Below are 25,810 nucleotides of genomic sequence, written 5' to 3'. Positions count from 1 at the left end.
ATGGCTGCCGGGGGAGGCGGGGGGGGATGCGGGGAGTCGGTGGATCATTACCGGGCGGAGGTGGAGCGTCTGACGCGCGAGCTTGCGGAGGCGAACCGGGAGAAGGTCCGGGCGGCGGAGTGCGGGCTCGCGGTGCTGGAGGAGAACCAGACCCTCAAACAACAGTATGCGGATCTGGAGACCGAGCAGGAGTCCCTCAGACTGGAGCTGGAGCATCTGCAGGAGGTACAGACGCCTCTCTCTCCTCTTATTCTGCACTCATTCACTCTTTAAACAACAGGCCGGTGGTGTTTTATGTGTTTTAGACCAGAACGGAACACATTATATAGAGTAGGCTACAAATGAGAACAACAAAGTAGAATAGAATATTGCCAAAACTCTGGTGATAGAACATTGCCAAGAAATGTTATGTTATGTTATGTTATGTTATGTTACAGAATAGAATAGAATGGAATGGAATATTTCCAAAATTTAGTAAGAACAGGGATAACATAGACCAGAACAGAATTATATAGAATACAACTGAGAACAACAAAGTAGAATAGAATATTGCTAAAACGCATGTCACGATATGCAATAGAACATTGCCAAGAAATGTTATGTTATGGAATGGAATGGAATGGAATGGAATATTTCCAAAAATCAGTGATAACATACAAGATGTGTGTTGAACAGAAAATGATAGAAAGTAGAATATACAGTATGTATTTATGTATGTACAGTATATATATTGCCAGTCACCATTTTTTCCCATGTCTGCTATTTTAACTACATGAAAATAACCACTAGTAGTATTGAATAAATTAACAAAGCAAACAAACAAAAGCAAAGCAATTATGTCCTGTATGTATATATATATATATATATATATATATATATATATATACACACACATTACATGCACACACTCATACACATATATTCAAACTTTTATGTTAGATTAATCGCGATTAATCAGTTTGACAGCACTAATAAATATATAATGATGTACTGCATAAGCTCAAGGCATTTTTTTGCAATATTTAGTTCTAATGATCTACTTTTCCCTTTTGATTTCTCATCAGCTATCATAAAATATTTGCGTAAGCAAGAGATTTAGTTTTACAGCAGATGTAAACACGAGTGTCCCGGGACGTTTCAGATTCGCTGATGAGTCGCACACTAAATTACGTTCTCGACTGATGCATAAGGCCATTCATTTTCATCCCACATTGCTTCCTCGTCTATATTCTCACAGCCAGTTTATCAGTGTAGCGTATACTCTTGCTGACTGCAGTGGACTGCGCTGAAGGTTAGCACAGGCTGACGACTGCCAGCAAACACACGCACGGATAATAAGATTGAAGAGCGTGTGTGCTTCAGGAGTCCTCCATATGCACTTGAGTACAAAGACTGTCATTGAGATCCCCAAAAAACCCGAAGACAACAGAAAATCATGAAACAAAACTCTAGAGTGATTGGTTTATGATTAAGTTTAGTTAGTTTTGTGTGTGTGTTGGAGGTGATATAGATGACTGAATTGGCCGTTTCAGTTCTCCATTAAACCTCAATGAACTGTATTGATTGTTGTTTAACTGATCAGAGGTCTGCACTGGAATAATTGGTCACACAAATGTGGCATTTAGTGATATTCTTCTGTGTCATCTATATGATAATGTGCCAGAGTTGTACGGACTGGGAGAACGGCCTTCGATAAACCTCATAGGATAGTAAAGTGTCCATCAAATGCCTAATGTTTTTCACATACTAGGTATTCGCACATATTACTCTGTCGGCGTACTGTTTTTCACATACTATATAGTAGGGGTGCACCGATCCAACTTTTTCAGTCCCGATACCGATACCGATGCCTGGGCTTTGTGTATCTGTCGATACCCGATACCGATCCGATACTATAGTTGAATTAATAATAAACTGTATACCTTCCACCTTATACCTTCCTTGAAGAGACTAAAGGCACCAAACTTTACTAACTAAACATAACTAAGACAAAATAACAGATGTATGTAATGTGTTGTATTCTTATTTATTTAAAAAAACAATTGTGCATTCAAATCTAAAATAGAATATAATCAAACTTCTTTAAATAAATGTAAAAAAAATAAAATTAAAATGTAGCGGTGGAAACAAAAAAACTGTGTATTGGTCAAACGTGTCACGTCACACCACCATCACAAACATGAATGCTCACTTAATCAGCAATGGCAAATTTAAATGTCAGTTTTAATGGTCATTATGTTTCATATTTTTAAAAATGAAAACAAAAAGAAGCAGGGTTGTGTTTTATATTTCGTGTTGTTATAAATATGCAGTAAAGATAATCAATGTACGCGTTTGCCTGAACCACATTTATGTGGCCATTAATATGTTTAAGATTTTTTTTTTTTAAATGAAAAGAGGCAGAGTGGTGTTTTATAACATACTTCGTTTTATTGTTGGCTAAAATATACATAAAGAGATTACCGGAGTAGCCAGAGCGAGCTGAGTGAAGCGATCAAGAACGCTGCTGTTCCATTTGCAGAATAACCGGACTCGCGTCCTCTCGTCCTCGGGAGTTCGTTCTCCTGAGTCGAACTTTGCAAGTCCGAACTACCAAGGAGGACGCAAGTCCGAAGTTTGCGTACTTGGTATTGAGAAACGGCCTCTGGCTCGCTCCATGTTGCTTCAAGCATGCGACACGCGTGAAGCTGACGAATGACGTAGGTTCTGCTGCGACGACGACGAAAAAACAAAACAAAAAAAAAAACGATTTTTTTCCGATCCCCGATCCAGCTATTTTATCAGTATCGCGGCCGATATCCGATCCTAATATCGGATCGGTGCACCCCTACTATATAGTAGGGAAACATTACATTTTCAGACGCAGCGTATATATATATATATATATATATATATATATATATATATATATATATATATATATATATATATATATATATATATATATATATATATATTTGTTTTATTCTTTTTAGTAGTGAAAGTAATATAGAAGTAGAAGTAAATTGTAAGTAAGCATTTAAATGTATTATCAGCATTTCTCTCCCTTTATCCACCATCTTGGATGGATTGTTGCTTTATCTGCAAGTACACACACACACACACACACACACACACACACACATATATATATATATGGTAGCATAAGTCTGCTTGTGATGCCTTAAAATACTGCCTAGGCGTGTAGAAGCTCATGTTTTGATTTTATATTGTCATTATTCCTGATATAATTGCTTGTAATATGCATTTTATTGGTAATTATCTGTCTTTCCCGGGCGTATGAAATAGTAATGGTAATCTGAGGCATGCCAGATGATGATGGCATCTGCTGATATATTATTCATAAATGTCTATTTCTGACTTTCAAGACTCCCCATCGCCCTGCTCAGATTGGCTGATACTATAACGTGAAACTGGGAAATATCAAAAAATATAATTATAAACAAAATGATTAGTAATAAACAAGAAGAAAAATATATATAATAACAATCACATTAAAAAAAAGTTAGTTTAAACTTTATTTGGTAACACTTTATTTGGTAATACTTTATTGTACAGTGTCATTGTTACATATGTTACGCATAAATTAGGCATAATTACATGCAATTAACCCTTAACCAAACCCTCATCCTAATTCTAACCCTATAGTAAGTACATGTAGTTAATTATTATTATTACTCAGTACTTAAATGTGTAATTACACTGTAATACTGACACCTTAAAATAAAGTGTAACCCTTTATTTTAAGGTGACACAGTTACGTTTCTACATGTACTTACTATAGTAATAACAGTAAATTAGGCATAATTACAAGTAACCTTCAACCAAACCCTAACTCTATAATGAGTACATGTAGTTAATTAATATTACTCAGTACTTATTTGAGTAAGTACAATGTAATTACATCACCTTAAAATCTTTTTAATTTTGATTATATTATTTTAAGGTGTCATTGTTACAGTGTAATTATATATTTAAGTACTTAGTAATATTAAGTAACTACATGTACTTACTATAGGGTTAGGGTAGGATTAGAATTAGGTTGAGGGTTACTTGCATGTAATTATGCATAATTTGCTGTTATTACTATGGTAAGTACATGTAACATATGTAACAAGGACACTGTAAAATAAAGTGTTACCAAATAGTGTAACCCTTTATTTTAAGGTGACGCAGTTACACGCTACTACATGTACTTACTATAGTAATAACAGTAAATTAGACATAATTACCAGTAACTAACCCTCAACCAAACCCTAACTCTATAATAAGTACATGTAGTTAATTAATATTACTCAGTACTTATTTGAGTAAGTAAGTACAATGTAATTACATCACCTTAAACTTGTTTTAATTTTGTTTATATTATTTTAAGGTGTCATTGTTACAGTGTAATTATATATTTAAGTACTTAGTAATATTAAGTAACTACATGTACTTACTATAGGCTTAGGGTAAGATTAGAATTAGGTTGAGGGGTTATTTGCATGTAATTATGCATAATTTACTGTTATTACTATGGTAAGTACATGTAACATATGTAACAAGGACACTGTAAAATAAAGTGTAACCAAAAGTTATATACAGTTTGTTTTTTTGTTTTGCAAAAGCTTGTTTCCCAAAGTCTTTGTTAGTGTTTCCTTGGCAAACCCACAAACCCGTGAGCTGAGAAGCGTCCCGGAGTCTAATGAGACGGTCCCAAGAATTCCCATTACAATCAGCCATTCATTACAATCACGGCTATTATAAGTATTTCAAACGCTGTTTTATAGTTGTTTACTTGAATTCCTCTGCCTTTATCCATCATTCAGAGCGAATCTCCTACAGTCTTTCTTAATAAACAAGCAAAATTGACCGTTTATTGGCTGATTCCTGTAACCTGCATTTGCAATATTGGCAGAATGTGTATCAGTTTCTGTTGTGGCTTGTAATCTGCCAAATTAAAGCACAGCAGTTGTTCCTTAAATATCACAAATACAAGCAAAACCGACTCAGATGTCACTTACTCTTATGTTAGAGAGTCTGGTGTCGTCTCCATCGCAGATATAAAGCCATTCTTCAGGATGACTAGTGAGTGTTTTTCACCCCGACTGAGAGAGTAAGTCTTGCGAAGGCTTTGAGGATTGAGTCTGTCTCAGAGCGATAACGCTTTGGGATATTTGAGGCTGTATTTTATTCCCGGGGGAAAACAGGCAGTGTTTGCACATATACAGTACATTTCCATGAGAAATATATTAAGAATGAGTTTAATTGTTTTCTTGTTGTGTTGCCTTTGTGCAATCGGATGTTTTTGGATGATTATTTAATACGTTTGATTGCTGTAATGGCTCATATTATCAAGGTGACTGTAAAATGGTTTCTTATTTGCTGTCGATGAGATGGTAAGTGCTTGTAGATCTAGATTTGCTAAGTGCTGATTGGTGGTGATATGCTTTAAAGGGGTGGTTGATTATGATTTCACTTTCTAACTTTAGTTAGTGTGTAATGTTGCTGTTTGAGCATAAACAACATCTGCAAAGATACAATGCTCAAAGTTCAAAGCAAAGGGGGATATTATCTTTAAAAGAAATAGCTTTTTAAGGACTACAACAAACGGCTGGTAGAGACTACACGAGCTTCTTCACGGGTTAATAGTGACATCACCAACCCTAAAATTTACATAAACCGATTTATAGATTATCAAGACAGAATATGCTAATCAATGACTAGAAGATAACTACACACAAGCTACATAAATTCACCAACTAACCATTCAGAAATGTCCTGTTGCTGCTACATGTTGTCACTTCTTCTCGAGTCTAATCCGGTTTGAACATAAAAGGCTAAAAGTTTTAGAAATTTTCAGTGTGTGTGTGTGTGAGGTAAAAGGACACGAGCTCTTGAAGCTCCGCCCCCTGTGCCGGGAGCAGCAGCTCATTTGCATTTAAAGGGACAGACACAAAACAGTGCATTTTTCCTCACCCTCAAAAAGTGACAAATTTAACATGCTATATAAAAATATCTGTGGGGTATTTTGAGCTAAAACTTCACACACACACTCTGGGGACATCAGAGACTTATTTTACATCTTGTGAAAAGGGCATTATACCACCCCTTTAAGAACATGCTGAAGGGTTTTTCGGCTCAGAAAATCCTTGTTTCTGACTGGGTTTAGTGTTTCCAGCGGTGCATGTGTGGTAATGTACATCAGCGCTGGAGTAAAGATGAAAAATGCATAAGCTCATTCGCTGCATCGTCGCTTTAACAAGTATGTGTGTGCATGTTTCCTCAAATATGATTTCAGATTTCAGAATATGAACCCAAAATAACCTGCCAAACCACCTTGTGTGGGAGTGGGACGTCATATGATTGATATGAAGTGGGTTTGAAAATGATATAGTGTTAAAAATGAAGATGAAAATGACTGTTCTTTACAACAAAGACTTCTGCTTTATCTTTTGAAATGATCTAGTAGTGACGGATCTCTGTGGAGTTCATGCCGAGTTCCTGAAGTGCTCGGACCGGAGCTTGGAGACGTGTCTGCTCCGAGTTATGAATTATGGATCGGACAGATTCTGGCACTTAGAGGGAAAACACGTGAACGTCAAGCTGGATAATACGCTGAGAGAAACATGCACTGCATAATTCACATGATAACACTTCCTGGTTGAATGTCACATGTCCATATTTAACCTCAAAATCATAAAGATTTTTTTTTATTAACTTGCATAAAGAAAATTAAGCCTATTTTAGGAATTGTGGCTATTTTCATGACGATTTGTCACATTTATACTCTCCAAATGCATCCAGGCATTTTACATTTAAGTTTTTTTTGTTGTTGTTGTAAATTCTCAATTCTCAAACGTAATGTCAATACTGTAATGCAATATAAATTAAAAAAATATATACTTAAATAATGTATATTATAATGTTTATGTTAATATATATTTTTTAATATTTGTTAAGTAGGCCTATGCTTACGCTTCTTTTTTTATACAACATTTTCTTTCATCAAAATCTAATTAATTTAGTTTATTTTTTATTAATTTTTTGGGGATAAATGATACTGTAACTGTAATGAACAGGTTGGCAGGTTTTATTAGGCATAACTACTTATTTTATTGGCTCTATCTGATTCAAATGTGATTTGTTGACTGTAGTCAATCCTCATAATGAATAATGGTAAACCCAGAATGTTGATGCTAGACTATAAAAGAGATGGGCCGTTTCTGATAATATATTTCAAATATAAATATATATACCAGTGCTAATCATATAATTAGATATACACACACACACATATATATATATATATATATATATATATATATATATATATATCTCAAGACAAACTTCCACGCTCACTTTCACAAATGCAGGATAGGGCAAAGCTGTCAGTATGCAGATGAGACTAGGAAAAGGAACAATGATTATTATTTTGCATTATTATGCAACAAAAAACACCATGTCAGACACGGAGGCGTCACTTTCACCAGCTCTTTCTCTCACAAACACTGGGCAACATACACACATATCTCACAATGTTCCGGGTTCAGGAGCATCTGATCTGATTCCTGTCCAGAAATAACCCGACTTCGAGGTGTTTTCGAGCTCTGCTGCAGAGCGGGTCACATATAAAGGTTCACTGCGGCCCGCGGGCCTTCATATCGATCCGTGTGTCTGTGTGGACCTGCTCTCCAGAAAATTATAAGGCTCAGCTTACCGTCTCTCACATGAGCCGCTGTATAACCGACTGTTGGATACGGTAGATAGATAGATAGATAGATAGATAGATAGATAGATAGATAGATAGATGATAGATAGATAGATAGATAGATAGATAGATAGATAGATAGATAGATAGATAGATAGATAGATAGATAGATAGATAGATAGAGAGAGAGAGAGAGAGAGAGATAGAGAGATACTGCGCTGTGTTACTGAGATCTGTGTGAGGGGTGTGTCTGTCTGAACAGAAGGAGAGAGAGAGACAAAGAGAGGGAGGGCTGGTGTGAGAGTCAGCTTTGTCTTTGTGTGAAAGAGAATCTCCTGGGTGATTTCCACAGTCCATGTGTGTATTTTGTGTGTGTGTGTTTGTTTGAGTGAGTGTGTGTGCGTGTTTAGGAGTGCGTGTCTGTGCGTGTGAGTGTGTATGTGTGCGTCTGTATGTGTGTGTGAGGTACTTATGCAGTGTCCAGAAATGTCATCATCACACAAAGATTGGGGGGGGGGGGGGGGGGCATCATGCTTGTGATAACAAATATGATTTAAATTATATTTAAAGATAAGTAATATATAAATTCTATACATGTATATAATACATACAAGTGTATTTATATGAATATTATAATTAAGTATGATTCATCATACTTCACACTAATGTTAAATTACTGTAGTGATATTATATATAAAAGTACTGTAAATGACTTTATAATTTATATCATACATGTGTTTTCTAAGTATAAATGCTGGCTGTTTGCATCCAGTACTGCCTATAAATAAGTGTGTACTGCGCAGTGTTATCTTATATAGTATTTGTTAATATTTTGAATTAACTTGTTGAATAAGTTTTATTAATGTATTATTATTATTTCAGTTTTATTTCAATTTGAGTAATATTTATATTTTATTTCAATGAACATTAAATATTCACTTTCAGTTGTCTTTATAACAAACATTTGAACATTGAGTAAAGCTTATTATAGAAACCCAGTCAGAAGAGCTCAGCTTGTGATCATCACGATTCCGATGCTTCAGTATGATTATGAAATATTATTGCACATAGAAATATTATCCACAAACTGTTGTTTGCAAATAGAAAAACGCTTGTTGTTGCAAATAGTTGTCTCGGGCACATTAAAAAACAGTGCATATCTCTCTATTCCTGCTTACATTTAACAGACCGATCTTGCCAGTGCTGACTCATTCTTACACGGCACGAATTATGTCATTATCATCCAATAAAAGCAGAAGGAGAACAACCATCACCCCTTAAAATATTCTTTCATCAGAATACATAAAGAATAATCGGTCATTCATTTCTTCTCAGTTTTTATCAGGAGAAAGAATATGATCTTCTGTTTCATTGGTCATGTTCTGATCTACATCTGTGTTTCCATCCAAAGCTGCGAATTTAACTCACAATTTCAAATAAAACATTTGTGTAGAAGTATTTTAATTATTAAACATTAACATTAATTTAAAAACATATATTGTTAGGTCAAGTTAGCTAATACATTAACTTTGTAAAGTGTTACAGATTAGAGATAACACTATAATAGTTTCATTAATTTTATTATTGCATTGTTATTCTAGTTTCCTAATTCACTAGCCTAACTTTTACCCTCCTCCATGTCCTGGACTCATCGTTACACTAAATTTCCCCAAAATACTTAGGGGGATAAATAATATAAGATAAAAATAATAATGATTGTTTTCATTTCATTTTCATTCGTTTGGGAAAATTTGGTTCTAAAGTATGATACCTAGAATTAGAAATTAGAATTTCTGATAAAATAGAACGGTTAAGATAAAAATTTGGACACATGCTGCTGTCCCGAGAATTTTCGGTTTCTTTCGCTTCCCCCCCCCTTCACAATGGCTGCATAGGTGCACTGGACCAATCCTTCCTAAAACGCATTAAACTTTCGTTTACAAAGACGTGAAACTCACCGAGTGGTCAGGGGTGTTCACTGATATGCTTACACAAACATCACTGCAAAAGATGCTTTCCAACAGGTGTTTTACCATTCGTTGTAAAACTGTGGACCTATTTTTCCAAACGCCTCACACCTGTACATTCTTCCGTTGAGAGCTTGAATAATAGACACTCCAGTCCAGTTTCCGGCGGCGGAGTAATACCGTACCGACAAAACTACGATAAACACCTGTTGGAAAGCATCTTTTGCAGTGATTTTTGTGTGAGCATATCAGTGAACACCCCTGACCACTCGGTGAGTTTCACGTCTTTGTAAACGAAAGTTTAATGCGTTTTAGGAAGGATTGTTCCAGTGCACCTATGCAGCGATTGTGGAGGTGGGGGGGAAAGCGAAAGAAACCGAAAATTCTCGGGACAGCAGCATGTGTCCAAATTTTAATCTTAACCATTTTATTTCATCAGAAATGATCTAAAACAGGGCTTTAAGTGTAAAATACCGAACTTGTCCTTTAACAAACTACTTCAAGAGTTCAAGTGCAAGAATTCTGATCTCACAAAAACACTGAGTTTTCCCCGCACAGCAGGCCTGACTGACCATGAGAGAGAGTTTGATTGAATTTCCAGCTTAATGGAAAAGCCCAGTGGCGTCTGTTTTTCAGGGGTCCATCGGTCTCCATCCATGCATGGAGAACACAGTTCCCTCCGAGCGCACAAGACTCATTCGGCTCTCTCTCCATTACAGTGAGCGACTTAAAAAACTGATTTAAACCTTAAAGGGGTGGTTGATTATAATTTCACTTTTCTAACTTTAGTTAGTGTGTAATGTTGCTGTTTGAGCATAAACAACATCTGCAAAGTTACAACGCTCAAAGTTCAAAGCAAAGGGGGATATTATCTTTAAAAGAAATTGCTTTTTAAGGACTACAACAAACGGCTGGTAGAGACTACACAACATTCCTCCCGGGTTAGTGACAATTTAACCCTGAAATTTACATAAACCCCGCCCCCGGGAACACGATTTATAGATTATCAAGACAGAATATGCTAATCAATGACTAGAAGATAACTACACATAAGCTACATAAATTCATCAACTAACCATTCAGAAATGTCCTGTTGCATCTACATGTTGTCACTTCTTCTTGAGTCTCCCCATCTTTGTCAGACTTCGGTTTGAACATAAAAGGCTAAAAGTTTTTGAAATTTTCAGTGCATGTGTGTGTGAGGTAAAATTTTCAGTGCATGTGTGTACGAGCTCTTTAAGCTCCGCCCCCTGTGCCGGGAGCAGCAACTCATTTGCATTTAAAGGAACAGACACAAAACAGTGCGTTTTTGCTCACCCTCAAAAAGTGACAATTTTTAGAAATGCTTAGAAAATGTTAGACGAACATCTAACTTAAAACATTTTCTCCATGTGCTAAAGTTTTGAGATCAGACCAGGTAACTTTGAAAGAACATTTTATTAACATTACTAGAAAAACGTTTGTTCATAACTTAAAGTTCTGAGAATGTTCCCTCACTGTTAGCTTGGGAAATTCAGCAAATACTATGGTCATTCTGTCTCCTATCATGCATGTAATTAACCGTTTGTTATCGATGCTGTCCCATAATGCACTGCTCTATAAGTCTGTTATTTCTTCTCTCATCCCTCTTACCTGGAGCGTTGAGCTCCTATACACCTCCCAATTGATTTTTCACACTTGAGTTTCTGCTTCTCTTGGCTGAGCGCTGCATTGATTTTCTCTGTCTTATGCGAGATCACCATTGTCATCTATTCCACTCACGCTTTCCAGATTATAGCCAATATTGGCTGAACTTCACCTCACATTACGAGGTCACAGATTCTGTCTCTCCTGCAGTTTACAGCCTCTCTTTTATAGAAATTTTGTCGTAGTTTTGCAGATATTAAACCCAGGGTTATTGTTGTTAATTTTAACTAGTACTATTAAAATGTTTTTGTTAATTGAAATGAAGCTGAAATAAAATATAAATGGAAAATGGAAAAACTTAGTCTATTAGAAATGTATCAAAAATAAGTTTAATAAAAATACTAATTGGAAATAAATTATAACCAAGACTGAAATAAAATTGATTAAACCTAAATACTAATATTTTAAAATAAAAGAATAAAAATTACAAAAATAAAATGACTAAATTTAAAATTAGAAATAAAATTGCTAAGTTAACTTAAAAATGTTTTACTATAAAAGTAATACTGAAATAGCATTGATTAAACCATGACATATCCATTTGCCTGTGTTGTAACTGCTGTATTTTTACTTACAGATCTACTGAAAGTAAGATCTACTTTTTAAGTAAGGAAACTTTGAATTTGGACCTTGTCTATCTAAAGTATATGCTATAAGTAAAAGTATTTGGTTTCCAACACGCGCAGAGTAGACCAATCATAACAGACTGGGCCATCTGACCAATCAGAGCAGAGTAGACCAATTACAGACTGAGCCATATGACCAATCAGATCAGAGTAGACCAATCACAACAGACTGGACCATTTGACCAATCAGAGCAGAGTAGACCAATCACAACAGACTGGACCATTTGACCAATCAGAGCAGAGTGGACCAATCACAACAGACTGGACCATTTGACCAATCAGAGAGTAGACCAATCACAACAGACTGGTCCATTTGACCAATCAGAGAGTAGACCAATCACAACAGACTGGGTCATCTGACCAATCTGAGCAGAGTAGACCAATCACAACAGACTGAGCCATCTGACCAATCAGAGCAGAGTAGACCAATCACAACAGACTGGACCATTTGACCAATCAGAGCAGAGTAGATCAATCACAACAGACTGGACCATTTGACCAATCAGAGAGTAGACCAATCACAACAGACTGGGTCATCTGACCAATCTGAGCAGAGTAGACCAATCACAACAGACTGAGCCATCTGACCAATCTGAGCAGAGTAGACCAATCACAACAGACTGAGCCATCTGACCAATCAGAGTAGAGTAAACCAATCACAACAGACTGGGCCATCTGACCAATCAGAGCAAAGTAAACCAATCACAACAGACTGGGCCATCTGACCAATCAGAGCAGAGTAGACCAATCACAACAGACTGAGCCATTTAACCAATCAGAGCAAAGTAAACCAATCACAACAGACTGGGCCATCTGACCAATCAGAGCAGAGTAGACCAATCACAACAGACTGAGCCATCTGACCAATCAGAGCAGAGTAGACCAATCACAACAGACTGCAAAGTAAACCAATCACAACAGACTGAGCCATCTGACCAATCAGAGCAGAGTAAACCAATCACAACAGACTGGGTCATCTGACCAATCAGAGCAGAGTCGACCAATCACAACAGACTGGGCCATCTGACCAATCAGAGCAGAGAAGGCTCTCTGAAAGGCGGGATTTAGAGAGACCGAATCCTTTATCAAGCCGTTTCAGAAACTGTGAGAAAAGAGGTGATGCTGCAATGTATATTATGAGAAATAAAAATAAACAATTGCACAGTAAAACCTATTGTTGGAGACTCCAAAACAAAATTAGAAGCCTTTTAAACTAGCATAATAGGGGCACTTAAGTTTATCATGTCTTCTCTCTCGTCCTCAGGCCTTCAGCCAGGCGTACACCACTCAAAGGAAGGTGGCTGAGGATGGGGAGACCAACGAGGAGACGTTGCTGCAGGAGTCGGCCACTAAGGAGGCGTATTACATGGGGCGCCTGCTGGAGCAGCAAGCCGAGCTGAAGAGCAGCAGATCACAGGCGTCCTGCACACAGGCCGAGAACGACAGACTCGGCTCCATCCTACAGGAACTGAGAGAGGTCGGAAACTTGCTCAGACTTGAGTGTGAAGGGGTTTAATCAGTTATGGGTTTGACATTGCAGATGTTTCCCTGTGAATGTGTGCTCACGGTTTTGACAGGTATGCCTTTATTAAAGGGCTAGTTCACCCAGAAATGAAAATTACCCCATGATTTACTCGCCCTCAAGCCATCCTCGGTGTATATGACATTGTTCTTTCAGACAAATACAATCGGGAGTTATATTAAAAAATGTCCTGGCTATTCCAAGCTTTATAATGGCAGTGATCGTCCATAAAAGTGCATCTATCCATGATAAACAAACTCCACACTGCTCTGGGGGGTTAATAAAGGCCTTCTGAAGCAAAGCGATGAGTTTGTGTAAGAAAAATATCCATATTTAAAACTTTATTAACTTAACAACTAAAATAACTAGCTTCCGGCAGACGGCCTACGCATCAATTCAAAAGAGTAACAGTTGACCTGACACACAACATAATGACGTACCCTGTTTGTTTGAGGCGTCAAAGCTTACGCTACTCCTACATCCTACGTCATACATCGTCAAGTGTTACTCTTGTGCCGTAAGCCGACTTGCGTAGGCCGTCTGCTGGAAGCTAGTTATTTTAGTTGATAAAGTTATAAATATGGATATTTTTCTTTCACGAACACATCGCTTCACTTCAGATAGCCTTTTATTAACCCCCCAGAGCCGTGTGGAGCACTTTTATAATGGATAGATGCACTTTTATAATGGATAGATGCACTTTTATCATGGATAGATGCACTTTTATCATGGATAGATGCACTTTTATATTGGATAGATGCACTTTTATAATGGATAGATGCACTTTTATCATGGATAGATGCACTTTTATCATGGATAGATGCACTTTTATGGACTTCAATTATAAAGCTTGGAAGAGCCAGGGCATGTTTTATATAACTCTGATTGTATTCGTCTGAAAGAAGAAAGTCATTTACACCGAGAATGGCTTGAGGGCGAGTAAATCATAGGGTAATTTTCATTTTTGGGTGAACTAGCCCTTTAAATGGTCTCTCTTTCTCTGTTTCCGTCTCTTCGTCTCTCAGAGTTATGAGATGTTAGATCTGCAGAGAAGCCGGATGAGAGAGGAGATCAGAGAGTATAAATTCAGAGAGGCCAGATTACTGCAAGACTACACCGAACTAGAGGAAGAGAACATCTCGCTGCAGAAACTGGTATCCACGCTTAAGCAGAACCAGGTAAACACACACACACACACAATTACTCCCTTCACACTGACACGGTTCTGGTACCCAATCTAGAACCAATGGACGCGTTGAAGAACGTTGGTTCAGGGGCTCTTATGTTCTCAGAATGAAAACGCAATAATGTAAGACGATAATGTCGTCACCAAACACAACAATACAAAACTAATTGATACAAAACTAGATTCTTTCATTATTTGCAACGATATGCAAAACGTGCATTTAGTTGATAGACTCAATGTTAGTAGTTTTGTTAGTCTAACCACTCTGAAATACATTAATACATACAGTCAAACCAAAATGTATTCAGACACCTTGCTATCCTAACTATAGTGACCTGCATCCACTAGTAAAAAATATAAAAAAAGATATATATGTTGTCTGAATAATTTTTGGTTTGACTATATTAATATAATAAAACCAAAACCTTCATGATTGTTTGTGGCAGATTATGTAGGAACAGTCTCATCATATATCTCCAGAATCAATGCAAATGGTTATTCTTCATCTTTCAGGTGGAGTATGAAGGCCTGAAGCATGAAATCAAAGTTCTGGAGGAGGAGACAGCCCTGCTTAACAGCCAATTAGAAGATGCCCTGCGCCTGAAGGACATCTCTGAGAGCCAATTGGAGGAGGCTTTGGATGCTCTGAAAAATGAGCGAGAACAGAAGAACATTTTGCGTAAGGAATTAGCACAACATCTAACCGTGTGCGACGGGGCTTTCAGCTCAGGCTGCGCTCATCTGCTCGCCTTTAGCTCGGCGCCACCTAGTGGCAGTGCGACCCCGACAGCCGCCACATCGCCCAGCAGTGAAGACGGTGGAAAGTGCAACGGGCTTCTGCTCCAGGGCGCTGCGGGTTCGGTGCTGAACCGACTGAACGGAGATTTCAGGTCTTCGGGTTTGAGGAAGAGTGAAATTTTGACCCCTGACCTCTTCAGTGAGCTCAATGGCCCGGAGATCCTGAAACTCAGACAGCAGATTCAGCAGGTCAGTGTGAAGGGGCGGGGCATGTGCACATAACATTACACTATAAACATATCTATTAGCATACATTCATACATTTTTATATAGCAAAGCTTTATGTTGCCAATTTACCTCTTTAATATTTCGTTTATATACACTACCTGTCAAAAGTTTTGGATCGGTAAGATTTTTAAGGTTTTTAAAGAAGTCTCTTATATGTTCACCAAGTCTGCATTTATTTGATCAAAAATATTATAACAATTTAAAGCAACTGTTTTCTATTGTAATATATTTTAAACTTTAATTTATTCCTGTGATCAAACCTGACTTTTCAGCATCATTACTCCAGTCTTCAGTGTCACATGATCCTTCAGAAATCATTCTAATATGATGATTTGATGCTCAAAAAACATTCATTATTATCAATGTTGAAAACATTTTTTTTTTTCAGGATTCTTTGATGAATAGAAAGTTCAAAAGAACAGCATTTATTTGAAATAGAATCTTTTGTAACATTCTAAATGTCTTTACTGTAACTTTTGATCAATTTAATTCATCCTTAAAGAATAAAAGTGTTGATTAATTTTATTTATTTCCCCCAAAAATTAAATAAAAACAGTAATTCTTACTGACCCCTAACTTTTGAACAGTAAGTGTTTAATGTTACAAAAGCTTTCTGTTTCAGATAAATGCTGTTCTTTTGAACTTTCTATTCATCATAGCATCATGAAATGAAAATGTAAATAACTGTTTTCAACATTGATAATAATGAGAAATGTTTCTTGAGCATCAAATCTGCATATTGAAATGATTTCTGAAGGATCATGTGACACTGAAGACTGGAGTAATGATGCTGAAAATTCAGCTTTGATCACAGGAATAAATTACACTTTACTGTATTGTAATAATATTTCACAATATCATTTTTTTGTTGTATTTTTAATCAAACAAATGCAGCCTTGGTGAGCAGAAGAGACTTCTTTTAAAAACATTAAAAATCTCACCAATCCAAAACTTTTGACTGGAAGTTTATGTCCGATTAGGTGTTTTGGAATATTTTAAAATCATGTTCCTAAATAGTGAGAAACGACTGCTGCATTGGTTTAGGCGTTGTTCTGTTTACAAAGGGATGCTGCAGTGTCTGGGATGAAATATGAGACCCCCATACGCACTAATGGGCCATGCTACTGGCTTATTTATATCCTTCCCATCACAAGAGTCACTGTTCTTATAGTGCAAGTTCATTTGAGTCATTTGCATACATGTTAAACACTGACTATGTATTAAACGTGGACTTAAATTCAATGTGACAAATGGCCATAGGGAACACTTTCTAGTGTAAATATCATTATTCCAGTAGATAATAGCAAATCAAAGTCAAAAAGGAATCACTTTAATATCACCGCTGTTTCTTCTAGATAGCAGTGAGATTAAACGGAAATTGCTATTCAGATGTTTTTTTTCCTGAGACAAATAATCTCGTTCTTGTCTCCTTTAGAGTTTCAGAAGTGCTCTCAATATGTGCTCAGATATTCTAATTCAAAAGCATTTTTTTCCAAGATCAAACTATTCAAGTTTGTATTTACTAGTCGGGAAGTTGTGTGTTCAAATCACTTAAGTCAGAGCAAGATGCATATTCTACAAAAAATACAGTTTATATGCTTTTATTCAATTTATGAAGGTGCCGCCAACTTTATTGTTATATATTCTATCGTAATTGTACAATACGATCATATTTTATACATGCAACTTGGCTAGTTTTACATTTCAACAAATTAACCATTAACTACTGAAGCTGCATCCATTGTGTCCGCCATTATTCCTCAACTCTGATTAAACGAGTCTCAAAGAAAATCCCAAGTGACAATTACGACATTGTGGCGCTGTTTAACTCGTAAATATCTTCTTTCTATCATGACTTCAATGCACCATATTGAATGCATTAGATTAATTTAGAATATTTCTATTAAGAAAAATCAGTCTCTGAGCAATAAAAGGTTAACTTCAAATGAAACAAGAATTTTGAAACTGGCTTTTATCCAATGTTCAGATTTCCGTTCTGGAAATGCATGCAATTAAGTGCATATTTAAAAAGTTAATGCCTCATTTCCATATTTAACCATAAAATTTCAGAAAACTTGTAATACAAAACAGTTGTCTTAATGTACTTTGATTAATCAGCTATGGAAAGCATGGTGATATCTATAATTTTTTCAGCTAAATCAGCTGCTGGCGAGTTGAATCATGTGTGTTAGATAAGAGAGACATCCAAAATGTACAGTGGTCCCCAGGACAGGTTTGAGAAGCACTGATTTAGACCAGGACTAACCAGTTTAAACCAGTCTGACCAGTAGGTAAATTCAATAGTTGGCTTGTTTCTGTGCCGCAGGTGGAACGGGAAAAAGCATCTTTGCTCATCAGCTTGCAAGAATCACAGGCTTTGCTCCGCCACACGCAGGCGGCGCTAACAGAGCAGCACGAGAGGGCCAGTCGCTTGGGCGAGCGCTTTCGAAAACTTCGCCGCCGCAAGGAAAACAGTGAGGAAAAGGAGGACGAAGAAGAAGAGACAACGTGCGTCTCTGGTGGCCAGGAGGGGCCGAGTCTCGAGTTGCTGCAGTGTAAGTACAGGGTGGCCGTGACAGAGGTGGTCGGACTGAAGGCGGAGCTTAAAGAGGTGAAGGATAGATATAATGAGTGCGTGGAGGCGGGAGCGCGGGCCGAGGAACAGGGGAAGGTGCAGCTTCAGGCGCTCGAGATGCAAGTGGTGAAGCTTGAGCGCAGTTGCAGGGAAGGCCGGGAGAAGTCGGTGAATCTGGAACGCGAGCTGCAGGCAGCCAATAACACGGCGTTAGAGACGCACGGGATTCTGGGAACCGCCCAAGATGAGCTAGCGACATTCAGCGAGGAGTTAGCGCAACTTTACCACCACGTCTGCCTGTGCAACAACGAGACACCCAACCGCGTTACGCTGGACTACTACCGGCAGGGCAGGACCCCGACGCGCATTTCCACCGCTGGCCTCAAGGGGCAGGACGACCACCGGGTGCTTTTGACCCCGCGACTCGCACGCCGCTTAGCGGCGATTAATGCTGCAACATCCGCAGAGTCGCGTAGCCCGTCTGACTCGCCATCCAAAGAACCTCTCACTGCTGAGCAGAGCCCGATCCGCACGCCATCGGGTTCGCCCGTCGTTAGTGCCTCTTCCTCGTCATCATCGTCATCCCCAGCGCCCGAGTCGTCCACGGTATCCGATCTCCGCCGCGAACCAACTAACATCCACCATCTCAACGCTATCATCCGCGATCAGATCAAGCACTTGCAGAAGGCGGTGGACCGCTCGCTCATGCTGTCCCGCCAGAGAGCGGCCGCTAGTGAACTCGCCCCGCTAATGGATAAGGACAAAGAGGCTTGCATGGAGGAGATTCTCAAACTCAAGTCCCTCCTGAGCACAAAGAGGGAGCAGATCGCAACCTTGCGTCTTGTGCTGAAAGCCAACAAACAGGTAGGCTAATGAGCTCTATTTATTACCCTGCATCCTATTGATTGCCATGAGGCCTGAGAGTATTGAACCATGGGAGTCCTTACATTGACTGAGATTTGCTTTGTAGCTTCCATGTTTCTTATTAAAACTGCTACATTTCTGCATGGGTCTCTGTCTTTCGGCTGCTTATCAAGATTTGTAACTATTGGCATACAATCTGGTCCACTTTGCAGCTTATTCTAGCCAACTTACTTCTCATTAATGTTGCCGTGTAGTTCATATGCTTCTTTTTAAAACTGTTACGTTCCCACTATCTTCCCACTTTGCAACTTACTCCATCCAAGAAATGTTCACTTAGGCCCTTTTCGGACTGGATTAGTTTAACATGGAGAGGTGGGGTAAAGTAATTATCACCAGAGCTTCTCAGTGATTTTAGTCCCGTCCGAATGTGACATCTCAGTAATCATTACGGACAATGTCAGTAAAGATTACCCCGACTTTTACCTTCAGTAAAAAGGTCTGAAAAAAATAACCTCAGGTAATGCTAATCCCATGCGAATAGACCCGCTGTAAATATGTACGTAAATATTCCTTCATTCCCTGTTTAAAAGTAGTATGGAGTAAAAGAGGCGCTTGAAAAAGCATCAGTTGCGTTCTAGATGCTGGGACGAGTCTGTGGCAAAACTCAAGTGTTTTACACACACCATTCAGATCAGAAAGAAGACCGACAGCACTTGTTAGAGGCACGAAACTTCTTTTAGCGTTAGGTAAGTGCCTATTACCAACACAATCCAATCTGAAGTTCATTAATACATCGTTCGACCGGACATAACTGTTTTATATATATAAATATAGGTTATATGTGTTTGCGCACGTGATATCAGGAAGTAACGTAATACACACATGACGTTACTCTGTCTCTTCTGCTAGTTTTACTTAGATTTCTTATCCCGTGCGAATTGGCCATTAATATTACAGACGTCCTGTGGTAAAAATCTACCCTGGTAAAACTAATTCTGTCCGAATAGTGCTTTAGACAGGAATAGACAATCTGACTCGATTGTCAAATGATTTAACAACCAGAGTTTGTTTTAAGGGCTTTTTTTTAACGTGTTGTGCGTTTTTACACTTTTTAAGTGGTCTTGGGCTGATAAAACACCCCAAATGCTCTAAAATGACCCACAAATGAACTGAACTCAACCACCTCACCTTTTGTGTTTTGATTCATTCCCACTTACACAAGAGCCTCAAACCAAACTGAATACCTTTTTTTTTTTAATTATATGCCGCTAATCTGGCAAACGTCGGCAAATCTAGCGATTAGTTCTTTCTCAAAAGCTCCGATACGTGGTAAACATGACGTTTCAGGCGGACTGGTGCACCCCGACTGAGCCGCTTGATTAATATCTAGTAAAATGAAATGTTGATGGAAAGGGACTGTTCTGTCCGACACATCATTTCTTTCTCCTTGTTGGCCTCTGTGTGATATAAAGCATGTTGCATGACCCTTCCAGGCCAAGAGATGATTAATGGACATTACGATTTATAGATCCCACACCAGAGAGAAAGTGCTGTGCTATATGGGTCAGCAAAGTGATTACCACATCCATTACTATGTGCAAAACAAGGAGTTCTGAGTTACTCAAATGACAAGCGTTCACTTGAATGAACAGTTCATGTTAAATGAAGTTCAGTAGAGTTAGATTATGAATTCAAGAAAATATTTACCCAAGTGGGCTTTCTAAATCAAAGCAATTACCTTCTAAATATACCCCATAAATCAAAATTAACATGATTCTATATCTGGGATTTTTAAGTCTTGCATCCTTGGTCGGAATGAATAATATATGTGGTCTATATTATTATCAGTAGTTGTTTATTAACCAGAACCTGTTTTTCAGACTCAGTGTTGGTTGTGATGCTCACGTGTGTTTCACAGACGGCTGAGGGGGCTCTGGCCAACCTGAAGAGTAAATACGAGAACGAGAAGACCATGGTGACGGAGACCATGATGAAGCTGAGGAACGAGCTGAAGGCGCTGAAAGAAGACGCAGCCACCTTCTCTTCCCTCAGAGCCATGTTCGCCACACGGTGAGAAAACACACCATAACACTATAACCAAACTGACTATAATCAGAGCCCGTCTACGGAGAGCCTGGCCACTCCCTATTAAGTCCTATTGTACTGAATTTTGGTTGTAGTTCCACCAGAGTTCCACTGGGGGCGATCTCCCATGAGTGGAAAATGAATGAGAGTCTATGGGGCTAGACGGCTAAATTTGTCTCTTTCACCCGATTGCTGTTGAGAAATCTCAGATTTGATTGTAGGTTTTGCAGGTTCAACATGGGTTATGGGTCGAAAGTGGAATGAACGAGTACTTATGTCCTTTCGATTTCTTACAGGTTGAGTTGTTGCCCATAACATGCTAGCATTCTGCTAATGAACGCCGATTGGTCAGTGAAGGACTGATTACGACCAGAGATACCGCTTGATGGCATCGTGTGTGTGTGTGTATTTTCGGTGTGGTCTTTTAAAACAACAAAACAAAAACTCTTCTAGCACGTGTGTTTACCTGTGTCAGCTGTGTTGTCGATGCCTCGAGAGAAAAGAAAGTGCAGAGCGCGAAAGCACTGAAGGATTGCCGTAAAGCAGTATCTCTGGTCGTACGATGTGTATGACGTCACTGACTTTTTAAAAGACTTTTTAAAGCAAATAAGTGACTCTAAAAAAAGAAAACTCTAAGAAAAGTGGATTTTGAGGGGTATTGACCTCCATTCATTCTGCACTCGCCCTGTGAGCGCCCTCATATGGAGCCAGAGTGGAACTGCAACCAGTTCAGAAGCCGGAAGTTCACTGAGAGTGGAAGTTCTCCCCTTATTAGACATTCTCTGCTATAATGAAGCGGTGAGAAGACATATCTTTTTTAAAGGGCACCTATAATGCAAAATTCGCTTTTATATAGAGGGTATGCGTGTGACGTCACCGGTTGCACACACTGAGTGGCAAAAAGACTGAGCATTGTGAATGCCGCGAAAAACACACAAAACACACGCTTTGAGATTGACTGTACAACTAGATTTTACAAGAAACCTGAGGTATATGTTTACAGACTGCCGAAAGCTACAGAACTGGGAAGCAAATGGATCGCTGCAATTCATAGAAACAACTGGACATCAAGCAGCAAAAGGTGGATTTGCAGTTATCATTTTGTGTTAATATGCCGAATTTAGGGGTAAAATCACACCCTATATATTGTATTGTTATATATTGTATTGACAACTCATCAAATTAAATATTTACCATGGTATATTCTGCATAATTAGACGTTTTTAAATAAACACTGACAAAAAACTATACAAGTTTTAGGGATGGACAATATGATTATATTTATAACATTGATATAAGTGATCACATGGATTTAGATATACCTATATTGTATTTATATAAAGCGTTCACAGGCAAATCTGCTTTATGTATTTCCCCGGCGTCGAAATCAGACTCATATAAATGTCAGGAAACACGATTCCTGCTGCATGTCAGTATCCATGGATCACTGGATCTTTGGTAAGTTGTAATGAACACTATATCGAGTCCAACCTTTAGTTTAAACTGATAATCGTTTGTTTTACTCGCAGTTTATCCTATTAAATCCAGTCACGCAGCAGCTCTTCTGCCACTCAGTCCGGCTGAGGGAGTGTGTTCCCGCGGGAAAGTGACGTCAATGCATTCCCTCTATTGTTTTTGTACATATTTATGTGTCCGCAGTGTGTGTACACAACCACCTTACTGTGGTAAAAACCCATTCTGTACAGTCCGTCATGTTTATCTCCTCGCCAGAGCGTTTAACAGCAGCATTCAAGTAAGAAATGTATTCTTATTAAAGCCGCTAAAGTTACTCAGTCAAGAGCAAAGACTGTAAAAAAATAGAGCAGTTTTTCTGTTGTTGTTTGATTCATATTGACAGCAGGAGGTACTGTATATTACACCGCTTAATACACAGATCTAATATACACATGCGCTTTCTTTCCCTGCTGTTTACCTTCACAGACATAAATGACAGATATAACTGAGTTTTGACATAATCTTGTGTGTATTTTACAGTTTAAGGACAATTTTGACAGTTTAAGCGCAAAGAGTACTTAGTCTAGAGCAGGGGTTTGCGAACTTTTTGTGTGTGTGGACCACTATTTGACCACTACTAATTTTCGCGGACCACCTCATAATACACATAATAAAATATGTCTACACACAGTCCTACCTGAATTAATCCGCACCTCTAAATAGGCTTACTAGCACTAAAACTATAACTGGTCATCACATCAGTACAACAGGCTTGTTAAAAGAAAGTTTACTGCACACAACGGCTGTCACATATTTAATTTATTTATTTACTCAAGCGCTCGAGGGCATAATCAGGTTCATTTGAACTACAGGCTTATTTCCATAGCAATGGAGTATGAAATCTATACAGTAATAAGAACACTTGGATATAGTCATACTTTCAAAACCTTTGGCGATTTTAGGGGATTATTAATCTTCAGAGTTTTACAAGTCCTCAAAAAGTAGGCTTGAGTTTGTCCACTTAACAGCACATCCGCAAAACATTTCAAAAACTAAATTAAAATAATAACAGGCCTTATTCATTCCATTTATAAACATATAAACTGCCTATAAAGGCTATGCGTGTGATGTGATAATGAGAACATATTTGCCTCTGCCCTTTTCTCTTCAGAGAACCTGTTGCTATCCACCGATCCATGTTGTGGTTCTAACGGCACTGAACTTGAACGTCACGGCCGAGCGCCACTAGCCTATTTTAGTAATCACACAATAACTTGACAATTTAATTAAAATTTTATATCAATATAGGCCTACATATTCTTTTTACTTTTTATTTTTTTTATGGGATTTTCCTGGTAAAATGAAGGTAAAAAAATATTATTTTATATTTTATTTTGCCTTTCCACGGACCACCTGCAGTACCCTCACGGGCCACAGTTTGGGAATGGCCGATCTAGAGTGTCCGAAGCATGAGCTGTACAGGCTCCGCCCTATTCTGGAAAAGGGTGCGGGGAGCAGCAACTCATTTGCATTTAAAGTCATGTTTTTGCTTCAACTCAGAAATGGGCATTTACAACATGGTATAATAAATGATCTTTGTGGTATTTTGAGCTGAAACTTCACAGACACATTCTGGGGACACCTGAGACTTATATTACATCTGGTAAAAAGGGACATAATAGGTCCCCTTTAGGTTTAACATATAACTATTAAATAATAATTTGCAGAGCATTTCGGTTAAGATGAAAACAGTAAGATTTGCAAAAAATACAGCCTATAAAGATAGAAAACGCAGGAGGCTAAATATTTCACATATGTAGAGACTAAATCACGAACTCAACCGAATCATTTGTTCGCAACCAGTTCATTTAAATGAACCATCCGAACAAACCGATTCACCGAAATACTTTACAATACTGCACTACTAATATATAACACGCGAGCCAATCACGATTTCCTCCTTTCTCTCTGACCAGGTGTGATGAGTATGTGTCTCAGCTGGACGAGATGCAGAGACAACTCGCGGCGGCGGAGGACGAGAAAAAGACGTTAAACTCTCTCCTCCGCATGGCCATCCAGCAAAAACTGGCCCTCACGCAGAAACTGGAAGACCTGGAGTTCGACCAAGAGCAGACGCACCGGCCCCGCATGGGAAAAAACACCCGGCTGAGGACCGGCACGCCTAAAGTAAGTGGAACGCCAGTCCCGCCCCTTCCCGACACCCCTTTGACAATTACCGAAGTCCTTACGGCAGCAGCCGCCATCACGTCGCCCACAACACCCAACTTTACACCCGCCCCAAACAGCCCACCCTCGCTGGAGGCCCCCTCCTCACCCGCATCGTCCTCGTCCTCCTGGACACCGTCAACCACGCCGTATCGCCACTGGACCACGGGCGTCCGGGCGTACGTCGTCGACCCGCACTCTTACACACAACTCCCAACTCACAGCTCAATCCTGGCCCGTCGATATGCAAGCGAATCGCACTATTCCCCAGGCTCCGCCCCTTCCTCGCCCTACCGATCCCCCCTTTTGGCAAGTCGCCGCTCAATGTGGAGCTCGTCCCAATCTCGCCCCCTTTCCAGCCACTTCCAGCGCTCCACGTCTCGCTACACGCCCCCCTCGTCCACCTACACCCCTATGTTTCCCAGAAACTACGGTTCCCAGCATCCCCGCTACTGACGGGTGCCGCAGAGAGGAGGACACACTGGTTTCTGTTTTGAATGTTTGGCTTTTTTTACTCAGGGATTTAAATGGAGCACAAGTGGCCCGGCCTTCTTCAAAAGAGACTGTTGATCAGTTCTCAGGACGCTGTGTTCTGTCCCAATCTGATACACGTGGACCGTCCGAGAGACAGATCCAACAGGACGTTACATTGACAGAATCGGCTTTTTGTTTGGGGTTGTCGGCGTGTATCAGGGTGAATGTGTGTAATCGTCACGGTTTTTGAACACTGAAAACCTGTGTGTCATTGTTTGTTCGTACAGAGAGTCAATTAAGCAACAAGATTTTTATATGAAATGCCAATTTCAGTGTCATTTGAGTTTAGGTCGTGTATAATCTGAGAAAGCTGGCTATGTTTGGAGTGGAACACTAGTGTACTGCAGTATATGATGTGCAATGCC

At 38.8% G+C, this 25,810-nt stretch overlaps 1 protein-coding gene across 1 annotated transcript; it reads left to right on the top strand.

Moving 5' to 3' along the window:
• LOC308689861 (protein bicaudal D homolog 1) lies at nucleotides 1–25,367 on the top strand (the record flags this gene model as incomplete). The annotated part of the gene is made up of 7 exons (XM_081363924.1): nucleotides 1–225; nucleotides 13,237–13,449; nucleotides 14,520–14,672; nucleotides 15,194–15,667; nucleotides 18,033–19,145; nucleotides 21,064–21,215; nucleotides 24,662–25,367. The coding sequence occupies 7 exons, from the start codon at nucleotides 1–3 to the stop codon at nucleotides 25,365–25,367; spliced, it is 3,036 nt and encodes a 1,011-aa protein (XP_081220050.1).
• Nucleotides 25,368–25,810: the final 443 nt, after the last annotated feature.

Source organism: Scardinius erythrophthalmus (genome assembly GCF_964197995.2).
Source record: "Scardinius erythrophthalmus genome assembly, chromosome: 4".
NCBI lineage: Eukaryota > Metazoa > Chordata > Actinopteri > Cypriniformes > Leuciscidae > Scardinius > Scardinius erythrophthalmus.
Note: the sequence above shows the minus strand (reverse complement) of the source record. Positions and strands in the feature narration are given on the sequence as shown.